The sequence below is a fragment of the Bufo gargarizans genome, chromosome 3 (assembly GCF_014858855.1).
Source record: "Bufo gargarizans isolate SCDJY-AF-19 chromosome 3, ASM1485885v1, whole genome shotgun sequence".
NCBI classification, from domain to species: Eukaryota; Metazoa; Chordata; class Amphibia; order Anura; family Bufonidae; genus Bufo; species Bufo gargarizans.
In genome coordinates, this window is record NC_058082.1 from 96,828,359 (window position 1) to 96,846,934 (window position 18,576).

At 38.2% G+C, this 18,576-nt stretch overlaps 1 protein-coding gene across 1 annotated transcript in view; it reads left to right on the forward strand.

Annotated features, from left to right (window-relative positions):
* Positions 1–18,576, forward strand: part of COL2A1 (collagen type II alpha 1 chain) — a 46,658-nt gene that overhangs the window by 10,124 nt on the left and 17,958 nt on the right. The window contains exons 10-29 of the mRNA XM_044283781.1: positions 54–107; positions 1,145–1,198; positions 2,158–2,211; positions 2,346–2,399; positions 2,717–2,761; positions 3,296–3,349; positions 6,951–6,995; positions 7,403–7,456; positions 10,388–10,486; positions 10,584–10,628; positions 11,438–11,536; positions 11,910–11,963; positions 12,462–12,569; positions 14,371–14,424; positions 14,662–14,760; positions 15,258–15,311; positions 16,014–16,112; positions 17,020–17,073; positions 17,902–17,955; positions 18,424–18,477. Coding sequence (XP_044139716.1) covers positions 54–107; positions 1,145–1,198; positions 2,158–2,211; positions 2,346–2,399; positions 2,717–2,761; positions 3,296–3,349; positions 6,951–6,995; positions 7,403–7,456; positions 10,388–10,486; positions 10,584–10,628; positions 11,438–11,536; positions 11,910–11,963; positions 12,462–12,569; positions 14,371–14,424; positions 14,662–14,760; positions 15,258–15,311; positions 16,014–16,112; positions 17,020–17,073; positions 17,902–17,955; positions 18,424–18,477 — 1,287 coding nt within the window. The remainder of the gene's footprint in view (positions 1–53; positions 108–1,144; positions 1,199–2,157; positions 2,212–2,345; positions 2,400–2,716; positions 2,762–3,295; positions 3,350–6,950; positions 6,996–7,402; positions 7,457–10,387; positions 10,487–10,583; positions 10,629–11,437; positions 11,537–11,909; positions 11,964–12,461; positions 12,570–14,370; positions 14,425–14,661; positions 14,761–15,257; positions 15,312–16,013; positions 16,113–17,019; positions 17,074–17,901; positions 17,956–18,423; positions 18,478–18,576) is intronic.

Consider the following 18,576-nt stretch of genomic DNA (forward strand, 5'->3'; position numbering starts at 1 on the left):
TCTTTGGATTTGTTTGAGACCATCATTAATTGTAACTCTGCTTTGTTTTCTAGGGCCCCATGGGTCCCCGTGGTCCTCCTGGCCCCGCTGGAAAGCCTGGTGATGATGTAAGGATCAGATTTATATATTTATAATCAATACCAGTGGCAAAGAAATCATATTGTCCCAAACTTTGGACATATATTTGTAGGTTAAAGACTAAAAAGTGGCCCCTCAAGTTACAATTTTCCTTTCTTCTAGGATGACTATTGTAATTTGAGACTATAAATCCATGAAAATTATCAATTGGATCTGAAGACAGCAATATGTTATCCCAAAATAGGAAAAGTGAAGATTGAAGGCAAATAGGCAGATAACTAATACAGACAGTATAAAGCTTATATAGAAGTTTATATAGAAATCTTATATAGGAAAGTCAGAAATAACTGCTAGAAGCTGAGGGATTGCTGTCTAGTTTTAGGGCAGGAGCTGTACACACCACTGTACACAGAGTTGCACTAGTAAAAGTGTTATATTTGTGCTATAATTTTAATTTTTTTACACCTCTCCCAGCTTTTTTTAATAAATTGAAACAAATTGTAGCACAAATCTATGCCTGCTCATAGCAGATGTAGGTGTCAGGCGCACTTAATCCTGGCCACAGGTAAAGGGCAGTACATAACATTTAGTACCGCACTGTACTGTAGAGAGGTGCTGCTAGGCTAGACATCCATTCAGTACATGCACTTCAGTAATATTGGTGTTTTACCAGTCAAATGCCAATACAGATTGGTTGGATCTGTGAGTGAAATACCCATGCCGATTGGTTGGCTCTTCTAGCAGCAGATTATGACGGTCACCATAATTTTATGTTAACCTTGTTTTCGAGTTACAGTGGCCCAGAAAAGACCATTGTATGTTGGGAATATGGAAACCTTAGGCCATTGTAACTTGAGGGGCCACTGTATCATACATATGACATAATATTGTTAATAGCTGGGTTATGCTGTCTAATGGTAAATGTTACTGCCATGTACTAATACAAAGTATGATATATAACTTTTTTTTTTTCAATTAAAGGCAGTGTTAGACACTAACAGACTGACAGGGTCAAAACTGAGTAGGTTGCTTTCTCCAGTCTTTAACCAAAGTGCTGTTTTATTAGGGTGAAGCTGGCAAACCTGGTAAATCTGGTGAACGTGGACCACCAGGACCACAGGTAAGAGCATTTGGACAATATATTACACACATTTAATTACACACAACAATGTCCAGATAATTGATTGACCATGACCTAGTCCCATTAGTTATCAGGGAACATAGGAAAGTATGTTGTCACTACCACTAAACAGTATAAAGTATACCTAGATGCAGATTTAAAGGTCTACAACTCTGTGTATTACACTACTCCTGCACAGCATCCAGACATAGAGGCTATCGGTGGTGGAACGCTGGCTTCATTAACCACTGCAGCACCCATTATACTGTTATGGGAAGATTTATAACCACACCTTGAAACCTTATTAAATTTAATGGAATATATCTCCATATGAAGATGCAATGGTTGAAACATGGATATTAACATTACAAAATCTTTACAACCTAATCATGGGGTATTGGAAGTTATCAGCTCTGGAACTATCATACTGTTATTGGAAAAAAGCATTGTCCTACTGGATGAATAACATCAATGTTCATGAAAAATAACTCCTAAGATGAGTGGAATATTACTACCATTACTGGAAGCCATCATACACTACTGATGGAACATTGACCCTATTACTGGAGAACATAAGGTCCAGATGGGTGAGCTCTAACAAGACCACTGGGAGTTCTAATAGAAGATTTATACAATGATTGTTGGACCTCACACCCTGCAGTAACAGTGTGTATGGGACACATCTTGAACTACTTGGGAGGCATTGAATGAAGGATGCCATATCTTGCTGATGGAATGAGAAGTTTGCATATGATGTCCTACTTATGGAACACTGAAACTACTGTTTGCAGATATCATACTGTATTAGGTGGGGAATTCATTATAGTCTGCCAAGGTCTACCACATCAGCACTATACGCAGCAGGAACAATGAATGCCCTAGTCCCAATTATAGTTGTCACATCCAATTATTGTCTCTAAACTTTGAACATTGTGCTAATCACAATCTTATTTTTTAAGGGTGCTCGTGGATTCCCTGGAACCCCAGGACTTCCAGGAGTAAAAGGACACAGAGTATGTATTAAGCTATATAATCATTGCATAATATTATAACCATAAATACACCATAAAACATGGATTGTGAAACTAGTTATTCACTGTCCCATTTCTATCTATCATTTAATAACATCTTATATCTCTTCTTAAAGGGTTACCCTGGTCTGGATGGCACAAAGGGAGAATCTGGTGCTGCTGGTGCCAAGGTAATGTCCAGTTTTTTAAAGAATGCTGATTGTGTGTCCTATACAGTTAGTTTAGACTTTAGTTCCTACTTTTATTTGTACTATGGTCTATCAGCCAGTATAATGTAAATTGCTTACTATAGAACATATATATAATTAGTTAAGAGTAAGATCAGCTCATCAAAAGAAAAAGCTCTATTTGTAAAAAAGTTATGTATGATATACTTAATTCTAGAATATAATGTCTCATTTTTACATTTCTCTTTGATACGATGATACTTTTTATGTTTGATATGTATAATTTACTTATTTGCTTTTACCTTTTCTCCTTTCTATAGGGTGAAGGTGGTTCTCCTGGTGAGGCTGGCGCTCCTGGGCCAATGGTAAGTAGCTTCTTTTGGCAATGTATAAGTTGTAGATTTGGGTTCTTTTCCATCAGTAAGATTCAGTGCCAGATACAATTTTTGGCAGAAGTGAATTCAGTTCATCTTTTAATTATTAAAACTAGCTATATTTTTATTTTGATTGCCTCTACTCTCTTTGAGATGTTGCTGCCAAAGCTTTACATTGACAGCAATTGCAGTAACATAAAGCAGTAGATCATTCAAATTATCCCCAAAGGGAACAATAGGTTTGCACAGGAATTATACCCTTTGTGCAAACTATGTTCCCTCTGATGGAAGAATTGTCAGAAGGTTCTACCAACAATCTCAAGACGTAATGGTCTGTTACTGTACCTCTGGGTGACATTACTGTATATGAATTTTGGTAGAACAGATTTGATACATCCTAACCCATGAGGCCATACGATAATGCAGGTTTATAACCAAAGAAGAGTTCTTCATCCTTTGCTCTCTGTTTATATCCAAAGTTATCTATATTGGTACATAGTTGACTCATATCTTCATTTATTTTAGGGTCCACGTGGTCTCCCCGGTGAGAGAGGACGTCCCGGACCTTCTGGTGCTGCTGTAAGTGTTCAATCTATCTAAATATTTTTTATTTTGGAGGATATTCATATGTTTCATTGCCTATTTAGTGTGAAAACCAGAAGATGTCAGGAATCACTTATTAATATTATAGCCATCATCACAGACCCATCACATATCAATGGCAAGGATTAGCAAGGAGAAAAGTAGAATCCTAGATATACCCCCCACTACCACAGTTAAAAACGACATAAAACCAAAACATGTTAAACCATCCTTACAGGCATACACGTTAAGATGTTGTCCGGCTGAGTCATTTTTTTAAAGGCTCACAATAGTGTAAAATAGTAAAATAACTCATACTCACCTTACCAATCAACCACAGCTCTCGTTCTAACACTTCCTGATTCTCTGCCAGTTTCTGCTTCATGGTTCCTCACAACATACGGGAAATTACTGCTTATCCAATCACTGGACAAGACTGGTCAACACTGAGGCCAATGATTGGCTGAGTAATCATTACCTGTGTGCAAAAAAAAGGGCCAGGAATTAGAGACCAAGGGGTGACTGGAAGGCGATGAGAAGAGATCGGGGTGGGGTATAGATAAGGTGAGTATGTCCAGGGGCAGAGGTGTCAGTCACTACGAGGCCAAGGTGTCTGAGAGGGTCCAAAACCCTTCTGCCATATAAGAAGACACCAGTGTTATACAACACACATTATAGGTAGAGGTGTTGTTATAGATTTTGCAATGGGAACCAAAATATTCCAGTTATATATCTGTGTTTGGCTTATTTTATTATTTTACACCATTGCAAGCTATTTACAAAATGTAATTCTTGGACAAGCCCTTTAACGACCTTCTTGGTCTAAACACGAAATATTGGCTTCCTAGTGCCCCATTGCCCTAAATAAAACACCAAGATTTACTTCATACTCATGTATCCAGGCATCTTAGCATCTGTAATTGTAGATAGAGTGTCTCAAATATGTTTTTGGGATCTCTTCTTAGATTACAAGTGCTTGCACTTTGAAGGCCGATCTGTCAGAGGAACCTGACATGACTTGCCTAAAGAAAACAATTAAGAGTCTGAATAAGGATTATATTTTCATTGAGTCTGCCGCTTACATGTACAGACTGGCAGATCATCATTCACAGAAAAACATGGATTATAAAGTTCTATGTAAACTTCCGAGCTTAATACAGGATTGATACAAATCATTGTACAAACTTAACTATTATCATAGTAAAACCGCAGTTGTGTGATGAGGTTTATCTATGTACATATATGAAGGCGGTTATAGGAAATGGAGCTGATCGGTGATTATTCTTGATTCCCTGCAGTAATAACAGATGATGCCTACATATCTATGGATGGTCTCTGTTTAGGCTTGTCTCCAACATTCCTCCTCACAGCTTATTTTGGCTCACAGCCAACCTGTAATAGTCCTGAGAGTTAACACTCAATTTCATAATCATAAAGCTCTGTCTAGAATTTCCTTCTCTACCTAAATGTAGATGAATGAAACTATAAAATTGTAATATAACATAACATACAAATTTATTGATCCCGAAGGAAATTTCAACTTTATAGTTCTGTAAATAGTACATAAGGAGATAGAAAAAGATCATGATAGTATAAATGGCAATATGTATTGGACACGTTGGGTAAGATGTATCTAGCACAGTTCATGTTGCAGGAGATCAGTAATAACCCTGCAATGAAGAGACTCATTGTAGAGTCTTATTGCCATGATCAGACCCGATCATGGTAATCTGATCAAATGATTAAACAAGTGCTGGAAAGATTTCTAGTTTTCCAAAATTTTCCAAACAGATGGGAAAATCCTTGTGTGATCACCCAATCACTCAGGAAGGGCAAGTGTAGGGGTCCAAGGAAGGACAAATCCTTGTGATAAGGTATATGTGTGTTCCTTGGCAAATTACCCATCGATACAGTAGACAAATTGCTCAGATGTGTCTCAAACAATAGCCTCTAATACAGTAATAGTCCTAAATTTGAACTTAATCTGGCCATAGATTTTAAAATAACAGATGCACTGCTTTCGGTGGAAGCAGCTGACCATCTAATTTGTATGGATGCCTTCTATATCTCCCCCAATAGTAGATGTTGGAGGAGGCAAGGATTGGGCAGTTGGATGTCTACCAGAGCATTCATGCAGCAGCTTTCTCCCTCTCCCCATTCACAGCACATGCATGCTTGGCCAAGTTGAGCTTGTATGTGAATGAGGAGGTCAGGAGAGCATTCACCTGACAGGTATCTGTAATTTATGGCGAGCTTTAGCTACCATCTTTTACTGCCTATCAAAAGACACCAGATTCCCAGGTCCCAGGGATTCATATCCTCAGTCCAGTTCATACATGATCTATTTGAGTGCACAGTAGATGTAGGAATACCAAGTTAATTAGAACAGTGGGCCGAGATTTTGATATCGATGGCCTATCCTCAGGATAGGTCATCAATATCTTATTGGTGGGGGTCCAACTCCTGGCACCTCTCCCTATCAGCTGTTTGAAGTAGCCTTCCTAGGGAACATGGCCTATGCAAAACACAGTCCGTTTATTGAATGGGGCTGAGCTACAATACCAAGCACAGACACTATCCAATGAATGGCACTGTGCTTGGTAAGCTGCCAGCACAATGATCTCCTTAAACAGCTTATTGGAAGTGAGTGCTGAGAGTTCAACCCCTGATGATCTGAAATTGATGACCTATTCTGAGAATGAGTCATTAGTATTAAACACTCAAACAACCCCTTTAAATTGTTCCATTCCCACAGTGGATTAAATACAGTGGAATACAGTGGAAGCATAAAGCGCAGGGCTGTTACGTGGGAGTCATGCGAAAAGAGTAATTTTTTAACATCCCCCTGGGCTGTTGGTGAAAAAAAAAGTTTAAAAAGAGAGTACCACTTTAAATGTTTTTGGCAGCTTCTAACCAAGAAAATGTATGGTGCAAAATAAAATATAGAATAACCATCAGAGGGCAAATAAATTAGAATATTGTATTCCACATTAGATTTATTATGCTATCAAGGCACATCGCTATGGTAGCAATGTCCAAAGTACATCTATAAGGGAAGACATGACCTTCACATTCTTTCCACTCCCATAAATGCCTCTGTTAATGCAGGTGTTCAGAAACGTGTGCAATGTCACATTCCATCCACTGGGTGGCATTATAGAAGCTTAGTTCTCATCACATGCTATTATTTGCATAAAACAAATGACTGCAGTACAATATTTTTACCACTGAGCGGCAGTATTGAGCCAGTTCAGCTTTGTAGCATATGGAATTATAATATACAGATGTAGGGTGTTATATAAAACGCATATCGTGCGAATCTATGTTTTCGCCCTTCCTATACTTTAGACATCCATTTGATCCTGGCTATGACAATAATTTGTACAAAGTTCTTTGTGTAGGACACAAGCCAGTTCATTGACGTTCTATGAAATTGGCCCTAGTGTCACCTCCATTAGGGACAAAGATCATTCTCCAAACTATTTCTACAGGATAGGTTGGAACTAGATATATTTATGATTATGACATTTTCTTTGCAATTTATTATTATTATTATGATTTTTGCTACATATAATATATGAGTATATTTTTCTTTCAGGGTGCTCGTGGTAATGATGGTCTTCCTGGTCCTGCTGGCCCACCTGTAAGTCATCCAATCAGTTTGCTTGTTTTACATAAATACCAATTGATTTTTGCTTCCTAAATAAGCCCCAGATAAAATACAATTCAGTATCAGTTGGAGTCACCCATATTCCTTTTGATGCATAAGTAAAAGACATCCCTTCAAACATAGGAGTAATATGATATTATACCATAACATTTTTAGCAATTTAAAGTAAATCAGTTGCTAATTTATATCAAATAGATTTATTGTGTTTGCAGTAAAGTTGCCTGTGATTGTGTGTTTTTAGCTACAATGTATATACTGTGTGGTTACCTTGTATACTCTGCTAGCAGAGCTCTCATTTCCTCTACAGCTGTCAAAATACTCAGGGCTATGCTGAGACTTTCACTGCCTTTAAATGGCTCACAGTCTCTTTTTGTTTACAGGGACCTGTTGGCCCAGCTGGAGCTCCTGGTTTCCCTGGTGCCCCTGGCTCTAAGGTATGTGTCAACTTACAGCAGTTTGTCAAGAGGGTCCAGTCAGTCAGGCATTAGACTTGTGATAAAGAAGACAAGTTCACAGGTCTGACCGGCAACTGAGCTGCCTAGACTAGGAGCAGTAACTACAGTGAAGCACAGGAGCTTGCACTCAATGACGTTATCAGCTTATACTGTAGGGACTTGACTTAAAAAGGGGAATCTTTGCTTAGACATATAATGGAAGTAATATTATATACAGTGTGCTGGAAATGTATTATAAATTAGATAAACTATATGAAGTTCCCACCAACATGTTAGATAACATGGCAGTTAAACCGTGTGCTATATCATATAGTGACTATAGTAACTATATTAATAAAAAAGGATCTCCACTCCAAACAAATCTATCAAATCTTTACACTGGTTGTATATTGAAAATAATGGTGTACACATACAATAGTAATAATACAAATGTTTATATTTATAGCACCAACATAGTCCACAGCACAAAACAAACAACAATCAAACAAGAGCTTGCAGTCTATGAGGAGATAGGTGGGACACAAGTAAAAGGGGCTTGTTGTGTGCAATAGTCCAGCCATATTAACAAAATAGAGGAGTGATCGGCCAATATTGGTAGTACTTCTGGGTGCATGGGGTGCATGGGATACTGATGGATGGCTATGAGGCATGGGCTGCAAATAGCAACAAAGGTGTTGTACTATAGAGTGCTGTATGCCGCAGTGCTATTACATTCAGCAAAACTGCATGGAAGATAGACATATTGTAAAAACGCTACAGAGACCACTCAGCAGATACAGTACAGATTAGCATGCAATATTGAAAGGTGACTTCCATATTTTATTTAATTCAACAGAGTCCTACTTTTAATATGAACTGATGTAGTACTGGATAATAGGAATTGTAATACAGGTTTTCACCACCAGGGGTCCTAATGTTGCCCATTACAACGCCTACATGTTTGAAACTATAAGCTTTTATTTGTGACTCTTTGTAACTTCAAGTTATTTAATAAACCAGAAATAAAACGTAAAAAGTATTTAGGCTCAAAATAATAATTCTAAAGTGGCGGCAGTGGGCCACATATGTTGGGGCCACTGCAAAGGCTGCAGCTTGCTGAATCTCCAAAATTCTTACTATACATTAGAACAGGGATCAGCAAACTACAACTCCCAGCATGCTCCATTCATGCTCCAAGCTGATCCTTGCACCAGAAGAACTGGTTGCACATAATGATAGGAGCTGCCAGTAACTCTGGTCCTTGCTTCTTGAAAGAGGAAGGTGCTGGCAGGTACCCACACGCAAGATGGAAGACACGATCATAAATGCAGATCACAAATTCTCTTGACTTTTTAGAGTCATTTACATAAAATCTCTTAAACGAAGGCATATTTTTGTCACAAGATAAGTACCTCATAGTTCAAAGATGTCTTTAATGAATATTTCTTGACCCTACACCTAACTGGACTAATGACCAAAGGGATTATGGAGTTGGGGGGGTGGCGTTTGAGAAGTTCAAACTAAGGACAAGAGAAAAGTACCAGGAGGCTGGACACACTTATGCAGGCCCTTAAAGATTTCAAAGGAAAACTCAATATTAAGCTCTGTTATTCTTGCTCTTAAGTGTCTATTCCCGGGAGTTTTGGTTGCAGCAGTTGCCTGAGCAACAGGAACGCACAGGGGTCCGGCCTGGAATTTTGAGAAACAAGACCCTTTGTAAAAAGGAGACAAGAAAGGATGAATCAGGCCATGAATAATACAATGGGACTACATACTGAATACTGAAAAGAAGCACACAGACACATAGATACAATACTGGCCCTAGGATGCGCACTAATCAGCTCTGATTGTATGCATTCAGTTCATATATTAGTCCCATAAACAAATGGGCTTCCCCAGAGAAATGCAGTTTATAGCTCCGGCCTAGAAAAGAGGACAAGTAGTTTGGAATATGTCCATAGAAACGTTGCCACAGCCCCCAAAACAATCTGCTATCCAGATAAATTAATTTAACCATAACTAAGATAAAAATGTGCGAGGCAAAGTTTATTGTACAATATACTATGCAAATCCCCAAAATCCATTAGTCTAAAAACCACAAACATACACTTTATTATAAAAGTGCAAAACATCCATCCAGCCACTAGGTGGCAGATGTGAAAAATGTCACATCATTCAATACCCAGAGATCCCAGTCTTTCTGTATCACTACCATACAAATATATTATGCCTTACCTATATTTTATAGGACCAAGAAAATGTCAGTATTCATATTAACATTATATTTTATGTTGTATGACATGACAAACAATTCTCGTTCGAACCACATGGCAAAATCATCACACAAATTTATTTTCAAGAAATCACAAACATTAAATATTCTGGAAAAATTGCAGCAAAATATATAGATCTGTTATCACGAAAATGTAATAAAGAGCAATCATCTCAATGCCATAACTAATAAGACAGAACATATCAGAACAAATACCATAGAGACTTACTGCTTTTGGGGACATTTCTGATGCAGATCCTAAAATGACAATTTTTTCTTAAGGGTTATATTGCAGTTATACTGCAATACACAAATATTGATCATCATCACCACAGTAAATACTACATATTCTTTTTTTGTGGTCGGGGAAGCATTCCTGATGCAGATTACAAATACATGGATATTGATACATATTATAATAATAAAATTATCATACTCATCACCATCAGCTTCATCACAGTAAATACTATATACTATTATTTTTGGTGGAAGCATTTCTGATGCAGACATAACCCAAAATGAAAGTTCTTCCTATTAGGTTGTAGAGGAGTTATAATGCATGAATCTTGATGCATATTATAGTAATAAAAAAAATTATCAAAATCCTAACCATATAATTTGGAGATATGTTATTATAATCCCCAATCTCTTTTTGCCAGGGTGAAGCTGGTCCCACTGGTGCTCGTGGTCCTGAGGGTGCTCAAGGTCCCCGGGGAGAGTCTGGAACACCTGGATCCCCTGGACCTTCTGGCGCTTCTGTAAGTGTGATTTACCAGGAAAATGTGTAGTTATACCCATACCAATCACTATATATAATGTACTGTATTAATTAGTTGTATTCTTCTATCTTCTAAGGGTAACCCTGGTACTGATGGTATCCCCGGAGCTAAAGGTTCAAGTGTAAGTTACACAAACGCTATATATTATGAAATATTAAATTATTAGATTAAAGTTCTACAATCATTATGACATTTAATTATGATAATAGAACCTTCATTGTTTATGCAGTATATACTATAAAAAAGTTTAAAAAAAAATCAGTGGTGTATGTTAAGTGGGGGCCAAACACACAAATCCAGTGGGGCTCAGGGGAGGGGAAGCAGGGTGGCTAGCTGAGCTCCCTGACAGGAAAACATTGCAGACAGACTACTAGTGGAAGCTCAGTGCAAAGAGATTATTTCATCTTCCATCCATGAAATGCTAACTGTATAAATTCCGATGCACTGAGCTCCCCCTAGAGGCGGCTGCAGGTAGCCAGCATTGTAATATAAGGGAAGCAAATTTATCAATATATTTGTGACAGTTGTCTGGTATAAATACATTGAGAAATATGCTGTTCTGAATGAACACAATATTTATTAAGCACCTATGCCACTATTTCCAACATAGAGGTTAGATAAAGTGGGTGAGCTGGAGGGGAACGTTTTTATTACAATTATGTTAATTCAAATTTCTTCCACTTAATAAAAAGGAAAATTTGTCAGAAATCTGGGTCATTGCATTTTGCATTGTCTTGTGATGTTTGTTGCATGTGCACTGGGAAATATTGGGGAGGGTGGGGGGCGTAGCCAATACTAAGTATTGATATTAAGTCCTACGAGATGTATAATACTCCTGATTTAAATGTTATATATTAGGTGTTCTATAAGGTGGTCCTGTAGAAATTACAATCAGCAAATACTACATTCATTGTTTGTTCCATCCCATAGGGTGGTCCCGGTATTGCTGGCGCTCCTGGTTTCCCTGGCCCACGTGGTTCACCTGGGCCACAAGGTGCCACCGGCCCTCTTGGTCCCAAAGGTCAACAGGTAATTCACTTCTACTTTTTTCTCACTCGTCCGATAGATCTTTAGATTGTACTAATAATTTAGTAGATGACATTCAAATTAACCAAATTGGCTGAAAGAAACACTCCTATATGATATGACTGTATGATCTATCAGTCAACATAACAAATAAGCTGGTAGAGCTAGTAAAGTTCAGATGTCCATACTCTACAACAGCCGGAAGTCTGTATTTTGATGATATGATATATGCACTCTGTGTAGTATATGTAGGTAAACTATGGACAGCAGTTACAGTAAATGTAACACTTGTAGTACAACAACCAGTACATTATCTAGTTGTATTCAAATTATCCAAGACAATTCATTATTAATGTGATCCTTGTTTTCATTGTAGGGTGAACCTGGTGTTGTAGGTTTCAAGGGTGAACAAGGTCCCAAGGGTGAAATTGTAAGTATTGATTAAAATGCCTTCCTAGTATACCTCTAGTACCATGAAGTAATGACCTGCATACATTTATAATGTGATTTTCTCAATGTGTGATATGTTATAATCAGTAGATTACAGTAGATTACTAGTGAGTATAACTATCCTATCCAAATACAAAGAATACTACTAATTTTCGAATCATTTAGACATTTAGGCTAGTTTCACACTAGCGTTAAAGTTTTCCGGTATTGAGTTCCATCATAGGGGCTCAATACCGGAAAAAAAAACGCTTCAGTTTTGTCCCCATTTATTGTCAATGGGGACAAAACTGAACTGGAGGGAACGGAATGCTCCAAAATGCATTTCGTTCTGTCCCCAGAACGGAGAGAAAAAAATGATGTGTCATATAATCCACTCCACGTTATTGGTCAGTTTTATAGCTTCTGAAAAGAAATCATCATGACTCTAGGTATTATGGTTTATGCAACATACTAATATAGATATTATCATGTTTTATAGGGACCCTCAGGTCCTCAGGGAGCTCCTGGTCCAGCTGGTGAAGAAGGCAAAAGAGGTGCCCGTGGTGAGCCTGGCGCTGCTGGTCCAAATGGTCCACCTGGTGAAAGAGTAAGTTTAAAATTCAGATTAGGAAATTATGAACATCCCTGTATGTCCAAATGAAAATAATCAATCAATGATAACTACCATGCAATAGGGTCCCATGCAGGTTAACACGCTTACATAATTCCTTGTCTGATTTAAGTTCATAAAGCACATCACAGGTTCAGTATTATTCTGAGCTCACCTGTATTTGCTCATTCTCTGTAGCATCTATACACCCCCCCCCCCATTCTGTTTGCTGCCTTTTTCCAATTCACTCTAATATCACTGAACATATTCTCATACTTTATACACCCTTTTTTGAAAAATCTTCTAGCTGAGAATTCTACTTTCTCTAGATATTATTTGCAACTTCAACCTTAGTTCATCAATTGTGAAAACAACCATCACCCCTTATAAAGTAGAGTACATACACTACACCTACAGAGCTCTTGTGCAGTCCATGTCTCAATGGAGAAGAACTGCTTTGGTGACACAACGGGTACCGACACAATATTTGAATGGGTTTTAATGCTTTGACTGACAAGTGTACATTAACAAAAAAATAATGCACCAAGAAGGAGATGTTGGAATCAAAGGAAACTTTATGTGTGTGAATGTACTGGAAAAAACTGTACATTTGTAAGGAGGCCCTAGGACTCTGTTGGGCCGCCCCCGTCTCTAGCCTGGATACAACATACAGTTATAGTTAGGCATGGAGGCATACAGGTTCCGTACAGTATCCTGTGGCACATATTCCAACAGATGTTGCAGCTGGTCCTGTAGATCCTGCACACTAGTAGGTTGCAGAAACAGGTGCCCCAGCTGGTTCCAATAAATGCTAGATTGGCGATAAATCTGGTGACCAGGCAGGTCAAGCAATTGTTGCAATCTAGTAGAGACATTCCAAGGCCACAGGATGTCCTACACATATCGTTGAGCTGTTAGTCCCTCCATATTGTAACCCAAACCTTGGCAGATCCCACATTTGTCTCTAAATATGATGCGTTTCCAGTCTGTAGCAGTCCAGATTTTTCGTTCATGACACCACTGCAAACAAAGGCAAAGGTGGCTGGCCGTTAATGGCAAAACTTGTAATGAGCATCATAAAACACCCTGAAATAGTCAAGGCAGAAACAGGGGTGTATAAAGAAGGTGCCACCTGTGTCTGGATGGTGGACAGTACATGTGGCAGGTCAAATGATCCTCTCTACTGATGGTCTGTCTGGGCCATCCAGAGCCTGTTTGCCATGTCTTTGTGCCCTCACGTAACCACTGCTCCCAACACCTCCTAACAGCTAGGTCAGAACAGTCTAGGTTATGGAAAAATTGTCAAAACAACCATCCTGCTTCACTCAGTCTAGTGATGGTCCTCCACTCAAAGTCTGTCAACTGGGCAAAATGTCTTCTAGTGCATTGCAGAGGCGTGTCAGAGATCTCTTAACAAGAGGTACACTTCCCAAAAGTAGCATCTGAGAGTCTTTTCATAGGGCTGCAGGGGAAGCACTTTTACACCCTCTTGTGGCAAGACCCAGTGTCTAATCTGACCACACCTCTAATCATTTACGTATCTGTGAAAGGCATAACTGCAAGCCGAGTTTTCCAGCAATCTTATGAGCCATTCTGCTGTATGTGCTTTACAAATACCATACATCCTTCTTTCTTCCATTACCTATATAAATCCTCCTAATTATTGGATAATTTCTGTACATACTTTAACCTGTACACACTGCACATCATGACTTGAAGATACATGGGTATATCATGGTGCTGTTCATAACTAATAAGTGATATTGGTGACCATATCAATGTTTTTTTTTTTTATCAGGGCGCTCCTGGTAACCGTGGTTTCCCTGGTCAAGATGGTCTTGCTGGACCAAAGGTGAGTGGCTTTGATATCTTATTATTTAAGATCCCATTAAATAAAAACATTAAATACATTAATTTGTTATGGCCATCCCAGTATTATACTTGTGATTTCAATGGAAAATATGTATCAATTTTTGTTAGTAATAATGCAAAAAAATTATGAATACAGTTGTAGCTAAATATAGAATATATTAAGAATGCCTATAGTATTTACTACATAAATTAATATCATTGCATTCCTTTCCTTTAGGGTGCTCCTGGTGATCGTGGTGTCCCTGGTCTTGGTGGTCCTAAGGGAGGTAATGGAGATCCTGGCCGTCCTGGTGAACCTGGTCTCCCTGGTGCTAGAGTAAGTGAGATAAAATAGAGCATTAGGTCTCTGGGGATTATAAAAAAGTCTTCTAATAGAGCTTGGACTTTACAGGTATGGGTCAAAACACTACATAGTCTGACCATGACTGGAACTGTCCCAGTCAGTTTATTTTGATTTGTATTGGTAAGAATTTAATACTTGGCAAAATACATGGAATCCAAAGATTAACATAAATCTAATTTATATGTATCCAAATTACCTTTTATTCTTCCAACCATGTCTGAACAAGTCCAACTTTATTAAAGGGAACCTGTAACCTTTGAACATAACTTGTATTTTATTCATGTAAACCACCACTCTTTCTGAACTCAGGAGTCCAGTGGGCGGTCCTGTTCAGTAATTGAATACCTTCCCTGTATCACTGTTCATATATAGAGAGCTGTCAACCACTGATAGGACCTCCTACAGGATGTCAATGATTCAATTCAAAATGTGTTCTTCAAGTTTCTCAACAAGTATTTTTTTCCCCCCAGGGTCTCACTGGTCGCCCTGGTGATGCTGGTCCTCAAGGAAAAGTTGGTGCAACTGTAAGTTTCTTTAACATTCATATTTGTCATTAAGATTCACGTGTGTATCAGTGGTCCGATGTTCATATGTAAAAAATATTAGATCATTTTGGGGGTAATGTACATATAGAGAAGGGACTAAAGTAGTATAGTGGTCCCTCAAGTTACAATATTATTTGGTTCCCGGAAAACCATTGTATGTTGAAACAATTGTAACCTGGGTCCATATTGGAAAACCAGTAATTGGTTCCAAGATGCCGAAAGGTCATCTAATAATAAAAGAAAATGAAGATTTAAGAGAAACAGACAGATATCTAAGACAGCTAAAACAAGTCCTTATATATAACAGCCAGGAGTAGCTGCTGTGTCCTGTATAGCACACAATGTACCAGAAAAATATTACGGAGCCGCTCTCACCTGACATCCAAAGAAGCAGCTCATCCTAACACAGAGGGCAGTACAGGGGATGTAGTACCACACTGTTCTGTAAAGAGGAGCTACTAGACAGTCAATAGAGGTGTTTTACTAGTGAAGGAGCCATGTTTGTTGGCCAGATCTGAGTCTAGTTTCTATATGCAGTGGCCCAGGACAGACCATTTAAAGATCAAAATATTGAACTCCGAGGCCATTGTAACTTGAGGGACCACTTGTAATTTATTATAATAAATGAAACATTCAGTATATTATAGTACAATCATAAACACTTGTTTTTATCTCTTTTAGGGTGCTTCTGGTGAAGATGGTCGCCCCGGACCTCCTGGTCCTCAGGGTACCCGTGGTCAGCCTGGAGTTATGGGTTTCCCTGGACCTAAGGGTGCCAATGTAAGTTACTATTTACCTGCCAATTTTGCAGTGAATCTGGCTAGTACTAGAAGAAATCACAGATACTCTATCTAGAAGAATGGATAAAATATGGATAAATCTATTCAATAGTTGTGCCAAGGGGAACTTAGGTTTTAAAAGAAGAAAATTATCAAAAACTGTAAGAGAAGATGCTGGTCCTATTCCCTTTACATTATGTGAACCTCTATACAAATCCACCTCTCCAGAGTTACTGCAAAATTAGGAAACAAGTGAAAGAAATGGCCAGAGGGTAATGGCAGATATGATGGCATAAGCCGGGAATTTTCTTTTTTCGTGACAATATCTAAAAATCAGAGAACCAACATTTTTTGTGGACAAACTGGAAAACAATAATGAATGAAAAGGATTATAAGCAATACATGTCCATAGCTTAATGCACCGATAAGAACCAATTGCTAGTATTAACTGGGTATTGTGAAATAATGATTCCCAAAAGAATAACCTCCTCAAGATCCACCAGCCACAAAACAAATTATGAACACATCTTTTTTTTTTCCACTGACACTGGAAAAAAAAGTCTCCTATATTTATGGACTGTCCAGGTGTTTCTGGAAGGTTGCAACCTTGGAGACAATGCCAGGAACAATTCCCATAAACATTATATCTGTGGCACCTTCTCTGCTCTATTCAAGACACTGAACTGTGCACACCTTACAAATCAGTGCCACCCAAAATACTATGTATTCTTCCAAATTCTGCCAGTACTAATCTTCTCAGATTGTGCCCATGCCACATACACCATTCAGTTAGATTTTGCATAATAGGAGGACTTTTGGTCACCCAATGTATGGTTGTATGAATTATATTAACTTGCTTTTTACACTGTACAGCTATCCATTAATTACACCTGTTTCATTCATTATAGGGTGAAGCTGGCAAGCCTGGTGAGAAAGGACTGTTTGGTGCTCCTGGTCTAAGAGTAAGTATTTTGCCGTCTGTTCTATGTAAACATCTTGAATACTGTAATTTTTCATTTAGTTCTATAATTGTATGTATTTCTGCTTACTTAAAGATGTTGACTGAGATTTTAATATTGATTGCCTGTCCTCAGGATAGGTCATCAATACCTGTTCCGTGGGGTCGAACTCCCAGGAACCCCGCGGATCATCTGTTTGAAGAGGACGCAGTACTCCAGTGAGTGCTGCAGCCTTTTCCTAGGCCAGTGAAATCACATTCACCGCTCACACGGCCTAGGTGCAGCTCAGTCCCATTTAAGTGAATGGGCCAGGGCTTCAATACCAAGCACAGCTGCTGTACAATGTACAGGTCTGTGCTTGATATGCTGTGAGGAGGCCTTAACGCTCATCGGAGTGCCATGGCCTCTTCAAACTGTTGATCAGTGGGGGTGCTGGGAATTGAGCACTGATCAGATATTGATGACCTCTCCTGAAGATAGACGATGAATATTAAAATGTTGGAAAACTCCTTTAAGAGGACTGCATATCTAATCACATATCTTTTACCTCATTAGAAAGGGTGGGCAGCTGTCAGTATTTAAGTAGCATTAGACAAAGCTATGATCTTCAGATTGCATAAAATAATATAATGTAAACCATTATGTGTAATTATAATTATGTTATAGTATATCAATGATTCAAACACATGCACATTTAGGTATAACCTCATACAGTATATCAATAGAGAATCTGTAAAAATGTAAGCTGGCAGAAGTTTTTAGTACTTTATAAAATATATTTTAATATTCATAAACCATTAAAGCTAATCTGAAAAAAATCCTTTGTTTTAGGGTCTGCCCGGAAAAGATGGTGAAACTGGTGCTCAGGGTCCAGGTGGTCCAGCTGTAAGTAAACATTTCAGTCTAGCATAGTCTTAAAAGACATGATTTTCTTCTTGACCTTTAGGTTGTCAAACTGTGGTATATGTATAGTGGACACATAGCCTCCCTCTATAGGGTACTCACATTGTGCTCATGCTATACTTTTAATAGGGAGCTAAAATCACAGAATATGAATTGCCGAATCCACATATTTCATATATTGTGAGAAATATGACTATATGCAAGATTGCACAGATATTACCTAAGAGATTACTTTCTAGAAATTAATTTAGCATTTGCTGGTCTATGACTGGATTATTGCAAATGTAAAAAAAAAAAAAACATAGCACTATATATCATTATTAAACATTGGGTACCATAGTCCACAATAAAAACATAAGACAATCAAGAACTACATATATATTGCCTTCAGTATACTTAGTGTACACCTGATTCAATCACATGATACTAATGATATTGTTTCTATTGTAGGGACCTGCTGGTGAGAGAGGTGAACAAGGTCCTCCTGGTCCATCTGGCTTCCAGGTATGATGCATACATTACTGAATAGTCTATGGTTTGAAATGAATGCATGCTTTCCAATAAACATTAACAGATTTATTTTAATGCTCAATGAACATTATT